This window comes from Ovis aries, chromosome 6, assembly GCF_016772045.2.
Source record: "Ovis aries strain OAR_USU_Benz2616 breed Rambouillet chromosome 6, ARS-UI_Ramb_v3.0, whole genome shotgun sequence".
Classification (NCBI taxonomy): Eukaryota; Metazoa; Chordata; class Mammalia; order Artiodactyla; family Bovidae; genus Ovis; species Ovis aries.
In genome coordinates this window covers 24,644,173-24,668,062 of record NC_056059.1, presented here as the reverse complement: position 1 = coordinate 24,668,062, position 23,890 = coordinate 24,644,173, and the positions used below count along the sequence as shown (strand labels likewise).

The 23,890-nt window shown below is 38.5% G+C and overlaps 1 protein-coding gene across 2 annotated transcripts in view; it reads right to left on the bottom strand.

Moving 5' to 3' along the window:
- Positions 1-2,253: 2,253 nt before the first annotated feature.
- The window catches only part of EMCN (endomucin), a 133,769-nt gene continuing 112,132 nt past the window's right edge, over positions 2,254-23,890 (bottom strand). For both annotated transcript variants that reach the window (XM_004009670.6, XM_012179619.5), the window contains 2 exons: positions 18,603-18,676; positions 2,254-9,671 (listed from right to left, as the gene is read on the bottom strand). In XM_004009670.6, the coding sequence (XP_004009719.1) occupies positions 18,642-18,676 (35 nt within the window). In that variant the 3' untranslated portion in view covers positions 2,254-9,671; positions 18,603-18,641. The remainder of the gene's footprint in view (positions 9,672-18,602; positions 18,677-23,890) is intronic.

Here is a 23,890-nt window from a genome sequence, read left to right as displayed (position 1 = left end):
TCCATGCCTGTGCTCTTTGCCCAGTGTACACAGCTTGGAGAACAGGCATTGCCACGTAATACTTAGTTTACAGTTTAATCACTTCACTTCACCTGCCCATATACATTAGCAATAAGTCATAAAGAGCCCTCCTCTTAAGCTATGTGTATCATCTTCTATCCAGCAGTGAGTCCCAGACCTTTGTGGCACCAGGGATGGGTTTTGTGGAAGATGGTTTTTCAATGGACTGGGAGGAAGGAAAGGTTTCGGGATACTTCAAGCACATTATGTTTATTGTGCACTTTCAGTTCAGTTCATTCGTTCAGTCGTGTCTGACTCTTTGCAACCCCATGGACTGCAGCACGCCAGGCCTCCCTGTCCATCACCAACTCCCGGAGTGTACTCAAACTCATGTCCATTGAATCGGTGATGCCATCCAACCATCTCATCCTCTGTCGTCCCCGTCTGCTCCTGCCTTTAATCTTTCCCTGCATCAGGGTCTTTTCCAAGGAGACATTTCTTCGAATCAGGTGGCCAAAGTATTGGAGTTTCAGCTTCAGCATCAGTCCTTTCAATGAATATTCAGGACTGATTTCGTTTAGGATGGACTGGTTGGATCTCCTTGCAGTCCAAGGGATTCTCAAAAATATCTTTTAATTTCATGGTTGCAGTCACCATCTGAAGTGATTTTGAAGCCACAAAATATAAAGTCTGTCACTGTTCCTACTGTTTCCCCATCTATTTGCTGTGAAGTGATGGGACTGGATGTCATAATCTTAATTTTCTGAATGTTGAGTTTTAAGCCAATGTTTTCACTTTCATCAAGAGGCTCTTTAGTTCCTCTTTACTTTCTGCCATAAGAGTGGTGTCATCTGTCTGAAATTATTGATATTTCTTCTGGCAATCTTGATTCCAGTTTGTGCTTCATCCAGCCCAGCATTTCTCATGACGTACTCTGCATATAAGTTGAATAAGGAGGGTGACAATATACAGCCTTGACAAATTTGCTGGTATATTGAGTGTAGTACTTTCACAGCATCATCTTTTAGGATTTGAAATAGCCCCACTATAATTCTATCATCTCCACTAGCTTGTTTGTAATGATGCTTCATAAGACCCACTGGACTTTGATTTCCAGGAGGTCTGGCTCTAGGTGAGTGATCACACCATTGTGATTAATCTGGGTCATGATGATCTTTTTTGTATAGTTCTTCTGTGTATTCTTGTCAGGTTTTCTTTCTGCTTCTGTTAGGTCCATTCCATTTCTGTCCTTTATTCTGCCCATCTTTGCATGAAATGTTCCTTTGGTAGCTCTAATTTTCTTGAAGAGATCTCTAGTCTTTCCCATTCTGTTCTTTTCCTCTATTTCTTTGCATTTGTTGCTGAGGAAGGCTTTCTTTTGTCTTATTGTTATTCTTCAGAACTTTGCCTTCAAATGGGTATATCTTTCCTTTTTCTCCTTTGCCTATTGCTTCTCTTCTTTCAACAGCTATTTGTAAGCCCTCCTCAGACAATCATTTTACCTTTTTACACTTCTTTTTCTTGGGGATGGTCTTGATCCCTACCTCCTGTACAATGTCACGAACTCCATCCATAGTTTTTCAGGCACTCTGTCTATCAGATCTAATCCCTTGAATCTATTTCTCACTTACACTGTATAATCATAAGGGATTTGATTTAGGTCATACCTGAATGGTCTAGTGGTTTTCCCTACTTTCTTCAATTTAAGTCTGTATTTGGCAATAAGGAATTCATGATCTGAGCCGCAGTCAGCTCCTGGTCTTGTTTTTGCTGACTGTATAGAGCTTCTCCGTCTTTGGCTGCGAAGAATATAATCAATCTGATTTCGGTGTTGACCATCTGGTGATGTCCATGTGTAGACTCTTCTCTTGTGTGGTTGGAAGAGGGTGTTTGCTCTGACCAGTGCATTCTCTTGGCAAAACTCTATTAGGCTTTGCCCTAATTCATTCTGTACTCCAAGGCCAAATTTGCCTGTTACTCCAGCTATTTTTTTACTTCCTACTTTGGCATTCCTGTCCTTTATAATGAAAGGACATCTTTTGGGGGATTAGTTCTAGAAGTTCTTGTTGGTCTTCATAGAACCGTTCAACTTCAGAAACTGCACTATTATTATTACATCAGCTCCACCTCATATCATCAGGCATTAGATCCTGGAGTTTGGGAACCCCTCTTCTATACAATACACGCCTAGAATTATCATTTGTGGTGTCTATGGTAACTCTTGTGTCAAAAAATATACCTTGGACTAATAGATGGTTTAAAAAAGCTTTATTGAGGATGATGATGATAATGATAACTATTAACATTTGGCATTAACAGGTGATTCAATTTCTATTCTCTTCCCACACAGACTTCTTAAAACTTTAACCTTTGAAATCTTCCCACATTTTTCTATCCAGGCAGTTCAACTTCATTTCTATACTTCACACCCAGAACCTCCACAGAGTGGGAAGCTCAGCTATCAGATTTTAGGAACTAGTCTTCTTTTGAAATAAAAACACATTCCAGTCTCAGGAAGTGGGTCATATCCTAGCAACAATAAGGAGCTGAGACTGGGCACATCTGCCAAGGATGCCAAAGTGAAGTTTGATACTTTCCTAAACTACAGTTTTTAGATAATACACATATTAATTAAAACCTGCCTCTTGTAACACACACATTACAAACAGTGGTACCACACTCAGCAAATAAATGGGTTCTACTGCAAAGCCAGCAAAAATCTCATCTGTGCCTCTTTTAATCAATCAAATCATCCAAGCTCTTTGAGATAATTAAATGGCATTGCAATGGGAATGGCAATGTAGTGGCTGACAGTTTTTGTTTTAAATGCCTTTATTTCAGTTTTAGTTCCAAGAAAAATGCTATAAATCCTGAGCTGTACTTACATTTATAATTTAAATGAACACATTAATGTACTGTATTATAAAAGCAGAATGAGAAGCCCTGTCACAGTATATTGCCAACACACTGAAGAAACCCTTTCCCTTATTACACACACAAACACATACACATACACAGACACACACACACACAGGCCTTGAACAAGGGGGAACACAGATACCACAAAAACCGGATGCTAGAGAAGTCTGCTCAAGATATAATCAAACTTAAAAGCTTTTGCACGGCAAAGGAAATCATAAACAACCCACAGAATGGGAGAAAATATTTTCAAATGATGTGATTGACAAGGGATTTTCTCCAAAATATACAAACAGGTCAGCAGCTCAATTAAAAAAAATTTTTTTAATGAGCAGAGGACCTAAATAGACATTTATCCAAAGAAATCATACAGATGGCCAAAGAGCACATGAAAAGATGCATAATATCACTGATTATTTAAAACAATTAAACAATTTAAAGTCTATTTTATTAAGGTATATTTTACATATAAAATACACCCGTTTTAAGTCTACAGCATGAGGTTTGGAAAATATGTATCCATATATAATCAACACCAGAATCAAACTATGGAAACTTCTCTCATCTCAAAAAATTCCCTCTTTGTTGGCATTTCCCTTATATTCTGGCTCAAGACAGCCACTGATCTGATTTCTTTTCTAATGCTTTATATAAATGGACTCATAAAGTATGCATTCCACTATATCTGGCTTCTTTTTTATAGCATAATGCATAATGTTTTTATATTGCTTTTGTTGTATTAGCAAATTGTTCCATTTTATTTCTAAGTGGTATTCCATTGTGTGACCATACCATAATTTGTTTGGAAGCTTTTGGCTATTATGAATAAATCTAAATGAGCATTTGTTTACAGATCTTTGAATAGCCAAGACACATGTTTTCACTTGTCTTTGATAAATACATATGAATAAAGATGCTGTGTCATAGGAGAAGTATACATTTAGTTTTTAAAGTTTCTTTCTGGAGGAGTCTGCTACATTGTTTTCAAATTGTTGAAAGACTACATTCCCACTAGCAGTGTATGAGAGCTCTAGTTTCTCCATATTTCCACCAACACTTGGCATTATTGGCCTTTGTAATGTTAGCTATTCCTATGGATATATAGTGATATTTTACTGCAGTTTTATTTTTTAGTCACAAATCCATGAAATTTATTTTTTAAATAAAAATGATAAGAAAAAATTAATACTGTGTGATGTCACTTATATAATGAATCTAAAAATGCTGAACTCATAGAACCAGAGAGTAGAATGGCGGTTACAAAAAACTATGGGGTAGGGAAAATGGGGAAATATTGGTTAAAGGGTACAGACTTTAAGGGATAAGATGAATATATCTTGGGATTTAATGTACGGCATAGTGACTGTAGTTAATAACACAGTATTGTATAATTGAAATTTATTAAGAGATTACATCTTAAGTGTTCTTACCAGAAACCAAAGCCCTATATACTACACGCACACACACACATATATATATATATTATCATCATATTATGCACTCTAAATATATATGTACAAATTTTGTTTGTCAATTATGCCACAACAAGGCTTCCCTGATGGCTCAGCAGGTAAAGAATCTGCCTGCAATGCAGGAGGCAAAGGAGACATGGGTTCAATCTCTGGGTCAGGAAGATCCCCTGGCGAAGGTAGTAGAAACCCACTTCAGTATTCCGGCCTGGAAAATCACAGGGACAGAGGAGACTGACTCGCTACAGTCCATGAGGTTGAAAAGAGTTGGACACAACAGATTAGCCAACACACAAGGCTGGAAAAGAAACTATAAACATTGTTATAATCTATTTCCTTAGAGGTTACCCTCCTTAGTGCTTTAGTTTCTATCACTGGAGTTTTAAATTTGCATTTTCCTGATGACTAAATGATACTGAGTATCTTTCCTGTGCTTATCAGAAAATCATATTATCTTCTTTTGTGAATTGTCTTTTCATAATTTTTTTCTGTTTCTCAGTAGGTTGACTTCTTCTTCTTCTTCTTCTTTTTGAGCCTCCTTTATGTCCTAGATGGGCTTCCCTGGTAGCTCAGATGGTAAAGCGTCTGCCTACAATGCGGGAGACCTGGGTTTGATCCCTGAGTTGGGACGATCCCCTGGAGAAGGAAATGGCAACCCACCCCAGTATTCATGCCTGGAAAACCCATGGACCAAGGAGCCTGGAGGGCTAGAGTCCATGAGGTTGCAAAGAGTTGGACATGACTGAGCGACTTCACTTCACTTATGTCCTAGATATAAGCCATTTGTGAGACAAATATAATGTAACTATTTTCTCCTATTCTTTGGCTTTGCATTTTCAGCTTATTAATGCTCATTTGAAGAGCAGAATTTTTAGTTTAGGTAAAGGTTGGCTTACCATATTGTCTTTAATTTTGGCCTTAGGGATCTTGTCTAGGAAGTCTTTACCAACATTAAAGAATGCAAATGTTATGAATCTGGATTAAATGTTTAAGGTTATGACACATTTAGAGTTGCAGTATGAGGTAAATGTTGAGCTTTGCTTTTTCTGCACATTGAATTCTAGAACAATGTGTTGAGAAGACTGTCCTTTCCCATTGAATTATTGTGGCATCCTTGTCAAAAACAGTTGACCATATATTCATGTGTATATAGGGGGCAAGCATACATTTAATTCTTTCTGTAATCTCTATTTTATTTCATTGATTAAATTCAATTCACAGGTCAGTTCTAAACTGTCTTGATTTGAAATAAGTCTTTAAACCCAGTAGTGTGAGTCTTCCAGCTTTATGCTTTTAAAAAGTATTTTAACTATTCTAAATCCATTTTATTTATCCATATAAACATTGGAATCATCAATTTCTACAAAGAAGAAAACTATGTTTGTTCTAAAACTGTAATGTCTGTAGATAAATTTGAACAGAACATCTTTATAATATTGTCTTTTAATCCATGATTTACTATGTTTTAATTTCCCCTAGAAATTTGACAATTTTAAGTGTACAGAGTGTGAACTTATTTTGTAAACTTTATCATTCAGAGTCTTATATTTCTGTCAATGTTGTAAATGGTATATGTTAATTTTCATTTTTTTGGCTACTAAGTAATTCAGTTGCTTCTGTATATTGATCTTAGAGTCTGCAAATGTTACAAATTAACTTCCTAATTTGGGTAGCATTTTGGATATCTGCTAGGATTAATGCATGACTTTGTTTATAAAGGAATGATAAAGTGGCCGCTATTTTAACTATATCTAGGAGCACAATGCTTTCACTCCTTCTATAGATAAGTAAATTGAGATTAGAAAGATTGAGTGGTAAAGTGATGAAGAGAAAGGATTTGGGGTTTAGGCTGGAATCCAAATTTTTACCATTTACTAGTTATAAACCTTGGGTAAATTATTCTTCTGTCTTGGTTTCTACATATCTAACACAAATATGCTGATGCTGATAAAAATAATAATACAAGTAATAATTTAATATTAGAAATTGTGTTTTACTACTGTTGTTATATTAACCAAGATAATGAATGTGAAGGTTTTAGCACAGTGCTTGGACACAGTGACAAGTTTTAGCACAGTGCCTCAGACACCAACCAATGATACTTGGGTAGACTTCTGAATTCAAGTTTAGCAATGTAATATTGATGAACAAGATAGATGTTTTCCCATGATTTATCAAAACTGTTTTTCCTTTAAAAAGTATCCAGAACAGGAAAAATGTGTATTCAAGCCCATAGGATAAATCCCCTTGAAGAAAAGACAAAGTAAACTCATTCAAAGGTACGTGAGAAGTCTTGTTTGTTTTTGTGAGGAAATTTTGACTGGAAGATTTGTAGGTAATGTGTGATATAGTCTCAGTTCAGGGTCCCTACTAGTTAATTAATCCCAATGATGGATATCTTTAATTCTAGGTAATAATGAACAAATCCATAGTTCTTAGACTGTCACTCAAAGCACAAGTTTTAAAAGACTTATACACTTTTCTTTTTAAAACCCATAAAATCTTGAATGATCACAAGAAGGGCTTTGTAGAGAAAAACTAGGAAAAGCTAGCATGCAATTTATCATTGTCCAAAGATGATCCTCAAGATCTATCAGATTGCAAGGGGATATTTCAGCTCAGTCAGGGGGAATTTGGAAGTCTTTCTCTGCTGGCTGATCACAACCAGTGTGTCAGCCGACAACATACGCGTACTCAGATGACAGCAATGCTAGCTAATTAGCTTTTGTTTCTGTTTTGACTACTGACAGACTTAAATTATACTCATATTGTCATGCAGAACAAATGCATAGAAAGGTTTGCCTTTGATCTAAATCATAAAATTAAAAAACATATGGCTAAAGATAATTTTGGCTTGAAAACCAAATATCCTATTTCAACAGAAGTTCAAGTTGACTTATAAAAATCCAGACATTACCTCTGAGATTGACATTACAAAATGTCCTGAATATCTCTGCAAATTCCTCAATCCTCTTATCACTTTGACTTTTTAAAGATTTAATGCTATAGTTGTAAGCATAAAGCATGCTCTTTATGTATAATTCTTGAACTAGAATAAATTTCATCCTTTCATTATGATTAAAAAGCTTTCCCTTTTCCTGATCCTTATAAACTTTCTTCCAACAATCTTTATTAAAGGTCAAGAAAATGGTTTTTATAAAAGCCAGAATAACATATCACTTGTAGTAATTTAAATTGCAGAAGAATTTGTACCTGTTTGCTGAGGAGCTCTGTAAAGCATTCTAGGGGTGTTGGAATATTTTCCTTTTAAAGACAAATGCTCCACGCTTGGCATGCTCTAGCCATTGTTGCACCCATTTGAAGACTTCTAGATTAGAGTTGAGCATGGGCAAAGCACCCCTCAAGGGAAAGAGTATGTGTTGGAGATCTTTGCCTTTTTCTATACTCCATTGGGCTTCCCAGGTGGTGCTAGTGGTAAAGAACCCACCTGCCAGTGCAGGAGACATAAGAAACATGGGTTTGATCTCTGGGTCAAGAAGATCCTTTGGAGAAGGGCATGGCAACCCACTACAGTATTCTTGCCTGGAGAATCCCATGGACAGAGGCGCCTGGCTGGCTACAGTCCATAGAGTTGCACAGAGTCAGACACGACTGACGCGACTTAGCACACACGCATACTCTACTGCTTTTGTTTTCCTTTTATTACTTCATTTTTCTTCTCAAAGAAACATAAAGAGACACCAGTCAGAAATACAAGTATGCTTTCTGATGTCCTTGATTAGAAGCTGCCCAGACATTGAGAGGCGAAACCAAAATGATCATTTACATAATCCTTAATGCTGACCATTTTAAAACACACTGCAAAAAAATCAATCGTAAAAGCTAGATTTAAATAGGCTCTTCTGTCTCCACTACATTGTCCTCATATCACTAAGATAATTTAACACTGAAATAAGCTTGTGTTGGGTACTCAGTTGCTTCAGTCGTGTCTGACTCTTTGTGACCCTATGGACTGTAGCCCACAAAGCTCCTCTGTCCATGGGATTTTCAGGCAAGAATATTGAGTGAGTTGCCATGTTCTCCTGCAGGGGATCCTCCCGACCCAGGGATCAAATCTGCGTCTCCTGCATTAGCCGGTGGCTTCTTTACCTGCTGAGCTGTTGGGAAATCAGCTTATGTAATCATAGAAGTTAAAGAGCTACCACTGTCAACCTGTGCATTCCACAGCTTTCCAAAGGACTTCCACCAACACAATGTTTCAATCCCTTGTGTCTAAGGAGTGGTCAAGGTTAATCAGTCAGCTTTCAACTTTCAACTGAAGAATATACCCCAATGGAGTGGTAGCTATAATCATATGGTATTTTTAGGAAAGTGATACTCTGAAAAATAATATCATAATTATGTATTTATGAAATGTTGGTAAAAACTGGAGATTTAATAATGACTGCTAGAACACATCATTATATTTCTAAAAGAGATAAAATATGCATAGAGAGAGTATCAATCAAATGAAGTATGAAAAGTCTCAGTCTTGTTATCTTCTTAATGAATGCAGTACACAGAGTCATAAACACCCTTACATCCTTGTCACATGCTATGAATTACAAAGAGAAATACCAAAGAGATGGTAAATTGACTTCCTGTGGACAGGGTCTAGTGTATTAATCCTTTGTCCCTTTCTCACTTCTTAGATGCCTTTCATTAGTGAGCTCTCATACTCTAATAATCAATCCCCAAATACTCATAATTACTATTGCCATTTTCACAGTCACATTATGATATTTTTAGTGTGGTGAGTACAGTAATTATTTGTTAACAGCAACACATGAAAGTACGAATAAAATATATTTATGTACAAAGTGGCAAGGCAGGATTTTGACCCAATATTTAATAATACACTTGCGAATTTTCCCTGTGTTAACATAGTGGAAAACAATAAATATAAACGTTAGGTAATATAAGACCAATGAAAAAGTAGAAAAGTCTCCGTGGATGAAAACTGTTGGTTCTGAAAACTTTAAACTCAAGGGACAGAGTTCATCAGTGAAACCATGTGCTGGTCTGTCAGGTTAACTGCTCACAGATGCCCCTCCTAAAATCCACTCTCCTAGGAATATGGTATTCCTATGAAATGCAGTAATGTGCTTCTTCACATCCTAAAGGACAGGGGAGCAGCATGATTCTTTCTGATTCTGTTAGATTACTACTGCATGTCATCTGGACATCACTTCACTGGGACAGGTGACTGGCAAGCAGGATTGGAAGTCAGGATTGATTCCACAGGGCTTTCTCCCCATGGAGCATTGAAGCTGAAGAGTAAGCCTGTTGGGGGAAAACAAAAAAGTTCAGATTACAAGAAAGGGAAGAAGTAGAGATGCTGAAGGGAGACCATCACTTGGTAAGAAATGTCAGAGACCAGCTGAATTCTTCCACCCAGTAGAGTCACTGAAGGGACTTCCCTGGTGGCTCAGACAATAAGCAATCTGCCTGCAATGTGGGAGACCTGGGTTCGACTCTGGGGTGAGGAAGGCCCCCTGGAGAAGGGAATGACAACACACGTCAGTATTCTTGCCTGGAGAATTCCATGGACAGAGGAGCCTGGTGGGCTATAGTCCATGGGGTTGCAAAGAGTCAGACACGACTGAGCAACTAACACACACACACATAGAGTCACTGGAATGTCCCATACGCACTTCAGCCTCAACAATTCTGAAAGGAAACCCACTAGAGTGCCTCCCAAACCCACTCCCTCTTGTTCAGTCATTCCAACCTTTTCTCTTACCTCCACTATCCATGCAGACAATCATGCTACAAGCGTGGCCATAATCTATACCCCTAATAGTCCTCACCCACAATGCCTGCATTCACACAGTCACCACCTCTGAATTTTATTTTCCAGACACTTCTCTATTCCATACTGCTGCTCCATCTCCATTCCAGCTACAGACTTGGCTTAGCCAGAACTGCAATAGCCCTCTGACTTCTCTGCTTCCAGTTTTATCACTCTTGAATTAATCTTCCACATTAAATGTTCAGTGACGTGTTTCAAGCACAAATCTTACCATATTTGTCTTCTGATTAAAACACTTCACTGTACCCTATCACTAGTGGGACATCATTCAAGGTCTGTTGCTTGGGGTAAAAATGTGAGTCGTTATGAAATTTATTGGCAACTTTCATGCTTTGCTGCTGTGTACTTATCAGGGAGAAGAACGAAGAGGCACTCTCCACCTCTCCTTCACAGGAAGGCTTTAGTTTATTACTTTGGGTTTTCTCATTTGCAGTACAGAAACAACTGTCTGTGTTGGTCTGAAAAGGAGCAGAAGCCGGAAGTTTCTGTGCTTTAATTGGGAAAGGGGCACACGTCCCTCCCCTCCCCCCCTCCCCCCCCCCCCGACATAGAAAGGCTTAGGTGCCCTTTCATGCTGCTGGTGGCAGTGCCAGTGGTTTGCTGGAATCTGGAAGGAGAATGACAAGGTGGGGCTGGGGTGGGCAGGGGGACCAGGGTGGAGACCTGCATTTCACTCCCTCGAGGCATGGTTGGTGGAGGCAGGGCCTTTGGTAGGAACCAGTGCACTGCCGCCTTGCCTGGGAGGAAGCTGGACACTAGTTGCCATGGTTTGGGGGATGCTTTAAAGAGCCAGGAGTGGACAGAGGGTCCATGTCAAACCTTAGTCTGCAGAAGTGACTGTAAAGCAGGGCCTTTCTAATGTCCTCCCAGAGCACCTGTAGCTGACAGATAGTCCAGCCCAGGCAAAAGCATGGTGTAGTTCTAGAAGAAGTACAGTGATTATTGGGATGACTGAGAAACAGTCCCCACTCTCAGGTTTTGGCCTCATTTCCTGGGTGTGTTCTACATTCAAGGTCAGAGAGTCTCCCAAAATGAATAAATGGCTTCTTGATGGCATTAATAAAAAGGAAAGAATCTGATTTTATTCTGCTTAGGAAAAGAAAGCATTTCATTCTCTCCATGTGGAGTCCTGTACACTGTAGCTTAGCCAACCCCTCTTATGTGATCTGGTACCCTCAACTGCTTCACCCTCACTTATCAGCCCTGCTGGCACTGAGCTCTGTCTTCTAGAACTGTGCTTCCGACATTATCTATGGACCAGGTTGGCTTTTTTAAACATCTCTAATCAGTTGCAAACTGGTATTTTTTAAAATAAAATCACGAGTAAAATGTTGAAGCAATATCAGATTTCCATAACAATTTTAAATGCTTACACTCAGAGGCTGTACTTAATCTCATTGTGGAACAGAATCAACAGTTCACTGACCCTGCAACAGCTCTAGGGTAAACAGTTTTCTATAAAATTTTCCATACCCCATGCAGTTTCATAATTCTTTGCATTTACACATGCTGTTCCCTGTGCCTAGAAAAACCTAGGTCACTTTTTTTCTTATCCTGTAAGTCTCAACTTAAATACTAAATTCTCTAAGAAATTTATCATTAAACTTCAAGGTACTATGGCTATCTTTATCTGACTCTTTGCGACCCTATGGGCTGTAGCCTACCAGGCTCCTCTGTCCATGGGATTCTCCAGGCAAGAATACTGGAGTAGGTTTCCATTCCCTTCTCTGGGGTATCTTCCCGATCCAAGGATTGAACCCTGGTCTCCCACACTGAGGTCAGATTCTTTACCATCTATCTTATTTACCATATTCTGCTAAAATGACCTTATTTGTATATCTTGCCATGAGTCTAAGCTTCTTCAGGATGGCAACCATGTCATGTTCCTCTTAATATCTGGTCTACTACTTAGCAGAGTAAGATTTCTGTCACTTTTTTCTTCAACTGAACCATAATCCTCTGTAGGTGAGCTTCCAAGTGAAGCTAAGTGTTTGCAACATGGATCAGCTAGGTAAACATTTTGATTTGTTTGAGTAAGATAATGGTCAGGATTAATATGTTACTGCTAATTTTTTCTCCTTGAACATCAGAAATCAACAATAGGAACAAACTGGAGTTTTCACCAGAGTGTATTCCACATTGACAGTCTTTCTCAAGAAACGGATTTTGCTTGCTTCATTAATGATTTTATCCATTAGTTGATGTTCCAGTTTGAATGTTTATACAATACCAGCATAAACTTTCTTTCCAACATTATAATCCCTCTAAAGTTCAGTTTGCCAGCTTCAATGATAATACAAAACTTTATGGTCATGGAATCTTTCACAACCCTAAATATTATACATTTGTGATTCTCTAAAAAATTAATGATTGCTTTAATAATAAAGTTTCATGTTAGATTCTTTAACCATATTGACAATACTTTATAAACAAAGGAACAAAATGGTTTTAAGAGAAAAGACTATTCTGTCCTGGTTTTATAGATGTTGAACACAGTGTAAAGCATTATGAAGAAATTCATTCAGGGCTATAGACTAGTAATGGAAAATAAATCTCTTTTTACTTGTGATGTTTTCTTTTTAGCCCTCATCATTCATTTTAAATGTAAGAAAAATAATTGAAAAATGTATTAAGCTCTTCTGGAAGTTCAAGAAGATGCTTTTAGATTATCAAGAGTATCATTTAGAAAATTACAGAAGTAACAGTGAATTATATCTTGGAGAAAAGTAGAAACGGGCAATATTCCATTTTGTTGAGGATCCTGGGGAAGAGACTTTCATACAAGTTACTGGTCTTGCTTATTCTTGGTTCTTTATTGATCTGAAATTCCCCTCATATCTTAAATGGGCAGGTGACTCATAGCAGAATGGACAGGGGAGCTACTGGCGAGGGCGTGACCAGGTGGCAGCCAGTCCCCTGCCTTCTACAGCATAGGATTGGGCTCAGAACAATTAAAAGGACTTCTGTTCAATTCTGAAATCGTTTTCCCTCTCATTTAAGATTTATCTTGGACGCTGTTGCTGTTTAGTCACTCAGTAGTGTCCGACTCTTTATGACCTCATGGACTATAGCCCTGCCAGGCTCCTCTGCCTATGGGGTTTCCCAGACAAGAATGCCAGAGTGACTTGCCATTTCCTTCTCCAGGGGATCTTTCCAACCCAGAGATTGAACCTGTGTCTCTTGCACTGGCAGGCAGCCTTATATCTTGGACATGTTTCAGTTTGTTTCAGTTCAGCTCAGTTCAGTCACTCAGTCGTGTTTGACCCTTTGCAACCCCATGGACTGCAGCACACCAGGCCTCCCTGTCCATCACCAACTCCAGGAGTCTACTCAAACTCATGTCCATCGAGTCAGTGATGTCATCCAAGTATCTCATCCTCTGTTGTCCCCTTCTCCTCCCTCCTTCAATCTTTCCCAGCATCAGGGTCTTTTCAAATGAGTCAGTTCTTCGAATCAAGAGGCCAAAGGAGTTTCAACTTCAGCATCAGTCCTTCCAATGAATATTAAGGACTGATTTCCTTTAAGATGGACTGGTTGGATCTCCTTGCAGTCGAAAGGGACTCTCAAGGGTCCTCCAATGCCACAGTTGGAAAGACATGTTTATGTGCAATTAAAAAATTATCTTGAGAGTTATTTCTTTTTGTTAGCTGTGTAATGTCATCAATAGGATGAAAAATAATTTATTTGAAATTTCCATACCATTAGACATACTGTTTCTAAACGTTTGCTACTATTCTCTGTATACTAAGTTTTAATAATATTTCAATAAGTTCCTTATGAAAATGTCCTAAAGTGAAGTTACTAGGTGACAAATGTGAAATTTTTAGTCTCTTAGCTAATATTACCAAACTGCTCTTCAAAAAGATTAATCCAATTAATCCAATTTATGCTGTCAAATGCAGCATGTGAAATTATCTGTTTCACCAGTATGCTTTTTAAATACTGGAAAAAGAAAGCTCAATTAAATTGAAGGTTATAATTTTATATTGCCATTTCTATTTTCTCCTCTATGAATTGCCTGTTCATGGCCTTGGCTCATTAAAAAATTTTCCAATTTGTGTAAATGTCTTTGGGTATTTAGAATACTAATTAATTGGTCCTGTATTTATGGCAAATGTTTTCCAATTTATAGTTTTCTTTATGACAATTTTTTATGTTTGAAAATTTTAAGTCATGATGTAGTAGAAATTTCTGTCTTGGAAATTGAGTTTTCTTATATTGTTTCCTGGTTTGAAAATTCTTAATCAGACACATAATAAAACCTAACTACATTTTCTTCTACTGTCTTTCTTTTACATTAAGTTCTTTATACATTTCCCCCATGTAGATATGGCCTTCCCTGGTGGCTCAGATGGTAAAGAATCTGCCTGCAGTGTCAGAGACCCAGGTTCGATCCCTGGTCAGGAAGATCCCCTGGAGAAGGGAATGGCTTACCCACTCCAGTGTTCTTCCCTGGAGAATTCCATGGACAGAGGAGCCTGGTGGGCTATAGTTCATGGAGTTGCAGAGTCAGACATGACTGAGCGACTAATAGCAACGTAGAGATACCATTATAGCTCAGTTGGTAAAGAATCTGCCTGCAGTGCAGGAAACCCTGGTGCAATTCCTGGGTCAGGAAGATCCACTGGAGAAGAGATAGGCTACCCACTCCAGTATTCTTGGGCTTCCCTTGTGGCTCAGTTGGTAAAGAATCCGTCTGCAATGTGGGAGATCTGGGTTCAACCCCTGGGTTGGGAAGATCCCCTGGAGAAGGAAAGACTACCCACTCCGGTATTCTGGCCTGGAGAATTCCATGGACTGTACAGTCCATGGGGTCACAAAGAGTTGGACACAATTGAGCAACTTTCACTTTCATAAATAATATTAGCTAATGATCCGTCACACTCACTATTAACCAGTTTTTTTTTTTCAGACTATTTGTTGGGATCAATAAGAAAAAAGATGTGCTTTCCTGCTCTGCATTTTTGCATAGAAATTCTGACCTAAGTAGAAGTTCTATATAACAGCAAATCAATTCCTTTAGCTATGTCACCCTTCTCATGCCTAATTAATCATGAAAAAATTAATCTGAGAAGAAGATTAACAAAACATATTTGCACTGTTCAGTTCAGTCAGTTCAGTCGCTCAGTCCTGTCCAACTCTTTGCGACCCCATGAATCGCATCACGCCAGGCCTCCCTGTCCATCACCATCTCCTGGAGTTCACTGAAACTCAAGTCCATCGAGTTGGTGATGCCATCCAGCCATCTCATCCTCTGTCGTCCCCATTTCCTCCTGGCCCCAACCCCTCCCAGAATCGGAGTCTTTTCCAATGAGTCAACTCTTCGCATGAGGTAAAAGAGCACAAATATGTATAGAAATACATACAGCTAATATATTTCTAAAATTTGAAACTTAACAAAAGTTGTTTTTGCACTAAGAGCCATTTTGAAGGTGGTATCAGCTAATATCTGTGAGCAAAGTAAATTATACAGGGAAAGTTTAAACTAAAATAATCATTTTCTTATTCTGAAAAATTATGGTTCCTAAATGTAGCAATAAATATGCAATGAAAGGATAATATTTTTTGAAACTCTTACTGACCTTTCTCTGTTGACATGAAGGTCTCAGATTTTAGAACTAGACTGAAGTGATGAAGTGTATCAATCATGCCATGTAGTTTTAAATCTTTTTCTCTTAATTATTTTCTTATTTCTTGTGTGTACTTTCATGCTCTCACTAGACAAACTTCACAGAGAGGGTGATGATCGTAGATGAAAGGTATTCTGGAATTCCATTAAATATAATACTCTGCACTAAGTAGATGATCATTATATGAAGCAGCAGGCATTAAATACATCTAGAAATTTATACTGAGATGAACATTTTTAACACGAGTTAATGTTTCCATACAAGTGTGTGCTGTTACCTGCAGATCCAAAGATTCCTCAGCTTTTTTCTTCAACTTCTAGGTCAAATGTGTGTGCTAAGCTGGTTCAGTTTTGTCTGACTGTATATTTGTGACCCTATGGACTGTAGCCCAGGCTTCCCTGGTGGCTCAGTGGTAAAGAATCCGCCTGCAATGCAAGAGCCTCAGGAGACGTGTGTTTGATCCCTGGGTTGGGAAGATCCTCTGAAGGAGGGCGGGGCAACCCACTCCAGCATTCTTGCCTGGAGAACCCCATGGGCAGGGGAGCCTAATGGGCTTCAGTCCATGAGGTCTCAAAGACTCGGACACGACTGAAGCGTGTCTGTGACACACAGACTGTAGCCTGCCAGGCTCCTCTGTCCACAGGATTCTGCAGGCAAGAATACTGGAGTGGATCGTTATTCCCTTCTCCAGGGGATCTTCCCAACCCAGGGATCAAACCCATGCTTCCTGTGTCTCCTGCACTGCAGGCAGACTCTTTAGCTCTGAGCCACAAGTATATTCTATTTATCATGAATTTCTGAGCCGATATTTGATAGTTGATACCTTAGAAAGCAATTACTGGTTACTACATTTAAAGTTCAATGATTCAAGAGAAATTAAATGAAAAGGGGTAAGACAAACAGAAAATAGAATTGACCAATGTCAAGCATGTCTCTTCCCATTACTTTCATCTTTACTCTTCAGAACATTGTTATGTAATTCCACAATTACTCAGAAAGGCAACAGAAATTATTTACCTCTGCAAATCCAAAGACAAGAGATTAGAGGCTAGGAATATTTTTAGCAATAATTTTTAAAGTACAGAAGTGGAAAGGAACACGAATTGGGTGATAATTCATTTTGTTGAGCTTGTTTGGATCAGCATTCGTCCTTATTTTCTGTACAGAGACTGTGTTGAGGCTGCCTCCTATATAGAGACTTTTCTGTCGTTTTCTTTCCAACTGAACACTTCATCTTCCTCCAAAGTGGACAATTAGTTACCAAGATTTGAGCATGTTAATAATCTGGAAGGTATTGTTTTTCAATAGGCACAGGATTGCAAACGAACCATGGCTGTTATGGAAGGAAGCTTTCCACGCGCTAGTGAGGGCTTGAACACGTGTCTCTGAGTTTCTAACTTCTCAGCTTCTCGAATCTTGCGTCTGAAAGAGCTTCATCTCTCATCCTAACCTACCTTTTGCTGACTAGAGAAGGATGAAATTCTGACCCTGATGCATATGTCTGGATAATACTCCTTTGTGTATCTCTCCTGCTTCTAACCAAAGAAGCATCATTTACTCAATAAACACTGGTTGAGTATCCATAACAGCATTGTACTTGTGCTAGGAAGTAGACACAGGTAGCGGACGTAACAGTGATATCCCCCTTCCCCTGGACACTACCCAGAGTGACTACCATTGTGGTCAGGCCAATTCAGGGCATATACCTATTTGTCCTTTTGTTTTTTTCACCGTTAGTTACCATAAAGTAAATTTTTCTGCAGATTCTAAAAATTACAAGACACTGTGAGGGCATGTACTTAATGTTTCTTGTGAAACCTAAAGTCAGAAGAGAGTTTTCTTATGCAATTGTAGAAAGGCAAAAGACCATCCTATGCTAAGCAGGAAAGGTCGACTCCAGCAGGCCTGAAATTGGCCTGAGTTGTTTCACTGCAATAAGACATACACCTGCATTGCATGGACTCCTGGTCAGAGCATGGATCACACAGAACGACAGTTGCTCATATCCAGAGGTTTGAGAGCTTTCAATTATTCATTGATTAACAATTAGTGTAATGAGATTGAAGACTTTGCACTGGTCTCACTGAGACACCCGGAAGGCTCTGTCACTCCTGCGGTTATACAGCAGGAATGTGCCTTCCTGAATGCCCAGGTATATGGACTCCCAGCTGAGAGCGTGCTTTGGCTCACCTTGTTTGAGGTGCTTTGTGTGCACATCCATCGTTCCTAGTCCCAGAGAGAAAGCACAGCTGAGTGTGGTCCTTACAGAGGAAGCACACTTGGGTCTCCCATCTGGCATCTCTGGACCCCTTGCCCTGAGCCAACCTTTGGCTGTGATGTGCATCTTTATCTTTAGGCAGCTGATGTGTCAATTTTTTTTTTTCATAATAAATCGCAAATTTGTAAGCACAGTCATGTGGGGTCCTGCAATCCTTCCCCAGCAATAGAACCCTGTCTAACTGCCACTGGAAGTGTGCGTATGCTGACCCGGCTAGAGGCAAACAGCAGTTATGAGGGAACGCTACCAAAAGGCGGAAAGAATGGACTGCACTGTCCCTGAGGGAGGCAGGACAACTGGAAGAACTCTTATACAGCCCCCAAGACATTCATTTCTCTGGCAAGTGTGCTTCGTGTTTGTTTTTAGACAAATAGAAAATGATGGTTTCACTGACACAAGCCATGGTTAGAAAAGTATAAAAATAATCTGAGCTGCAGCAGGCTAACGAAACAGATATTAATGAGTATCTCAGTGAACGAAATTAGGAAACTTACATATTTATTGCCCAGGTGTGGAGAGGATTCATCAAGCTGTCAGTTCTTGGTTTTTCCTTGTGCAGAGTGTTCCCCTAAAAACAGAAGATATGTTTTGCTCAGAGAGTGAATAAGGATGAAAATAAGTTTCTCAGCTTGTTTTTTTTTTTTTTCAAAGAAAGTCCAATTTCCCCTCAAGCATGTCATCAGAGCCACAATTTACCTCTTGGCATTTATTGCCTGGAAATCCTTCCCCAGGATTTATGAGCTTTTTCGGCCATTGTTTATTTTTACCCTAGACGAGTGATGCTGACTCGCTCCCTGCCGGTAGATGGTGTGAGCTGGGAGGTGATAGCAAGAGAGGCACCTAAGAGAATGAGTTATCGAATTTTGCTTGGTCCATGAGCTGGCTCTGCCTAAGCAAAACTATGTCATATATTTAAAGTGCCATTTTATCAGAAAAACATTCAAGGTTCCTCTGTTTAAATAATTCCGTGAGAGTTTTGTGAAAATGGATTTATAGGCCAACATGAATACTTTGATGACATACAAAGCAGCGCAGGGAACATTACTCAAAATAACAGTGTTTTTCCATCGTCCGATATAAAGATAAGTATTAACCTAGGATGATGCGAAGCTGAAAGACCATGAGCATTTCCATGTGCTCGTGGATCTGTGGTCAAAGCCTTTCACATTACCTGTGTCTTTCATGTAGATTCAAGTATCAACATCAGTCATGCTTTATAAAAGCAATATCGGTCAAGGTCTCCAGCTTTGAGAATAAATGTCATTGCTTTGCTCCAGCTTTTATCTGCCAGTTAGGACCATCTTCTGGGGACTCAAATGATTCATCTCTTACCTGCATTGTCATGGGGATAATAGTACCACAGATCTAAGAAGAACAAACCTGGGACTACCATTCAAGAGCTCCTTAAATTTTGCTTCAAGAAATGTCTGGCTCTGAGCAATAGCCCTCATAGCTCCCAGCCCAGCACAACCCTTTGCTCACTATTGCATATTTTACAAAAGGCACAGCACTTCCTGGAATCCATGGCTATAAAGTACAGGAATAAGAAGTAAACAAAAGAAACATTTATTGAACCCCTACCATCCACCGGAAGTCACATAAACAATTCATATGAAAATTACTACAATTGTTAATATCTCCCTTAATAACGCCCACAGTCTGTCTAGCTAGGAATAGAAAGTGTGAAGAGATTAAATAACTATATGATTCTAATAATACTTATAATAATGACATGTATGGTAAAGCAAATAAAATACAATTATACCTAGAAAAACACAACTGGAAGGAAATGCCAGTATTGATGCCAGGTTGTCTCTCATAAGTAATTTTTAATTTTTTCTAGTCTCTATTTTCTCCATTCTACATTATGCATATTGAGGTCAAATATTTAATTGGCAGTTGAAGCCATTAAGAGATATTCCAAGGCAGTAGTACATGCTGACTTGCTAAATCAACAGTTAATGGGAAGACCATGTACATCTGGGACAGGCAAGGAAGCATTAGTGTAAAGGAAGTTGTTCACTCCCTAAGTCGTGTCTGACTCTGCAACCCCATGAACTACAGCATGCCAGGCTTCCCTGTCCTTCACTATCTCCCAGAGTTTGTTCAAACTCAGGTCCATAGAGTAAGTGATGCCAACCAACCATCTCATCTTCTGTTGCCCTCTTCTCCTCCTGCCCTCAATCTTTCCTAGTATCAGGGTTTTTTCCATGAGTTGGCTCTTCACACCAGGTGGTCAAAGTATTGGAGCCTCAGCTTCAGCATCAATCCTTCCAATGAATATTCAGGGTTGATTTCCTTTATGATTGACTGGTTTGATCTCCTTGCTCTCCAAGAGACCCTCAAGAGGGTTCAAGAGGGTGCTAGTCTTCTCCGGCATCACAATTTGAAAGAATCAATTCTTCGGCTCTCAGCCTTCTTTACAGTCCAACTCTCAGATCCAAACATGACTACTAGAAAAACCATGGCTTTGACTATACAGACCTTTGTCAGCAAAGTGCTGTCTCTGCTTTTTAATACATGGTCTAGGTTTGTCGTAGTTTTTCTTCCAAGAAGCAAGTGTCTTTTAATTTAGCGGCTGCAGTCACCATCCGCATTGATTTTGGAGCCCAAGAAAATGAAATCTGACACTGTTTCCACTCTTTGCTTATCTATTCGCCATGAAGTGATAGGACTGGATGTCATTATCTTCGTTTTTTGAATGTTGAATTTTAAGCAAGCTTTTTCACTCTCCTCTTTCACCTTCATCAGAGACTGAGTCAAAATTGAAGGGTTAAAAAGATAGATTTTGAATCTCTGTATGGCTTTATACATCTATGAATCTTTTGCTCATCTTTACAATTTTGTTCATTTCTACTTATAAATGAACTTTTATTTGTAGAAATAAACAGAGAAGTGTATATTTAATGAATAATTACCATAACATACTAACTAGTGCTAGTATACTAACAATATATAACTAATGTGTAATTACCACAATGGGTAGGAGGGGAAGGTGGGAATGACAAGGAAGACCAAGGTGCTGTCTCCTTAGTTCAGTGGGGAGGACAGTGGATAGGAGGTGAGTGACATGTGAAGAGTTTGTGTTATTAATATTAAATGGTTCAAAAATTGATCAAGAGAAGTCTGGCACACCATGGAAGGCATGCTGAAGTGTTGGAACCTAATATAAGATAATAAAAATTTATCAGTGTTTTCTAAGAAAAGGAAAATTATGATGAATTCAGATCTGCTTGTTCTCCCTTCAAAAGGTTCAAAGTCAAGTAATACTTTGAAATTAAATTTAGCATCACTGTGTTTTCTTTCTTTTGTGGAATCATGTATTCCTTAATTTAGACAATTTTGTTCAGATTTTTATAACCTTACATGTTAAAAATGAGATAACCTATATTAACTTTCTGACACGTGGTGTAAGTGGGAATCATGTTTAAAATGCCTCATGTCACATGTATATTTTGCAATCAATCATGGTGATGTTTAACTTGGCAAGATTTTTAATTAAATCTGAGAGGCATCTTGTATGTTCTTATAAAGGACTTCATGATCTGCTATGTTTGGTGCTTTTTTTTTTTTTTTTCTGAAAGCACATTCTCATGTATACTCAGGCTTTTTCTTTTACAATAAAGAAAGCTCCCAATTGAAATAATCAAACTTTAAACATTTATGGACTACATTTTCAACAAAAACATCTGCTTGAGAAAGATCAGACTTAGAGGAATCAGAAAATATGGATGGATAAACATCAAGACAATCAGAAGAGGAAGATTTCGGGCAAGAAATTGCTTTATCTGGAGAAAACATTCAGAACAATAGCCATTAAGCATAGAGGCTTATAGAAACCCAGGAAGTTTAGTATCCACTGGCATTTTCCCTGAAGGTGGGTTGCTACAGAGCTCTGTTTCCTTGGAAACATGATTTATTAACCTCTAAAATGGCAAAATTTATTTTGCGATACAAGACTGGAGCTTAAAAATTGACCTTTGACTAATCCAATTAATTCTTAAGACCATTGAAGCTCAAATTTCATGTTACTAACCTTGGTGTGTTAATTAACGTATGTTTGTTGGTACATTTCTTAGGCTGTGTAGCAAATACCATGAAATGTAACAACCATAAATTCTGAATGGTGGGTAGTCATATATTTGTTCTATCAAATTCTTTTCTATATTTTTTAAATATTTTAAGTTTTTTATCTATGAGATAGAAATTTAGACTTTATTTTTATAATTATTTCAGACTTTATTCTAGTTATATTTTAGGAAAGATGCAACTATTAGGGAAGGGATATTTAAGTAAAAATAATTATGATACTGTAACTTCCTTTGAATGTGGTGAGAATAATTTTGTAAAGAAAGAACATTCAAATAAGTCTCGGAAGATGGGAAGATATGGAAAGAGATTTGTTTTCAGATGTTTCAGAAGCCATCAAGTCCCGTTAATGGTAGAGAGACTTTTATCAAGTTTAATAAAAACTGTGGTAGTACAAAAAGCATTTGGAGAGCAGTATGTTTTAGATTATCAGTTCTAGGCCATTGAAATCAACTCTGAGTCACCAATTTCACTTTATTTATTTATTTATTTTTCATTTTGGTGTGTTTTCTTTTTGTTTAGGTTTTTTTTTTTAATTTTTATTTTTACTTTATTTTACTTTACAATGCTATATTGGTTTTGCCGTACATTGACATGAATCCACCATGGGTGTACATGCGTTCCCAAACATGAACCCCAGTTTAGCTCTATTACCAAATATTTCCTATAATCAGCTAGGTTGACCTTTGAGAAGTTATTTTATTAAAACGGGTGTGCTTCCTAACTTGAGATTGGCAGAAATAAAAGTACCAAAGACTAGACCTTTTTATTTCCATAGTAATATTTCCTCCTTAGACCTATGACCAGAAAAGCTACTTCTGGAGAAAAGGAAGTTTGGAGAGTTAAGGACCTTCTGAACCATCCCATCATGGTTTACCCACTTATTATTGCAGTTACTGTGAGAGTGGGTGATATCAGCTTATACAGAATTATCCCTGGGCTTTAAAGAAGAATCAGCAAATTTGCAACCAAGAAACACAAGGTTCTCTGGCAATTTCCCCTCCCAAGAGTCTTGATTCTGGTGTCAATTATCATTTCCCTGGTAGAGCAGGTGGTCCTGATCCCAGCCCCCCCATCCCCAGAACAGCCATTGGCTTCCCTCCAGGGGCTTCTAGCTCAGAGCTTGGAGAGCCCCAGAAGCTGCAGAGCAATTTGGTTAAATTTTCCAGGAAAATTGGAAAGGAGAGTGCATGAAATTACTGTGATGCAGCTTACAAGATATAGGCAGATTCTGAGAACTTTTCTTGACAAACAGTGTGGTCACGCTCCAGATCCTCCATGAGCTCATGATTAGTTCACATTCAGGCTTCTGGCCTGTCCCTTCCTGACCAAGTAGAATAGGCTTGGCTGCTTAGTCAAAGCTGGTGAACAGCTAGGAGAAACTGGTGAGTGGTTTCCAATTATCCTGTGAATGAATTTTACTCTTCAGATGGTTACCTTTAAGAAAACAATGTGGGGATAAAGAACAGAAAGATACAAGACTGAAAGTCTGAAGAAAATAGCTCACATGAGGGATTTGGCCATGTCTCTGCAGATCTTGGGTGCCCTTGCTTCTCAGTTCTTGTTTGTAATTTGTTCTAGTTTGAATCCTCTACCTGAAATTGGGACCCCTATCAGTGTTTGATATCTTGATCTTGAATTGGGACTACATTTAAAGTCTTCTGTTTTACAAAATTGTTTTCTGCAATATATT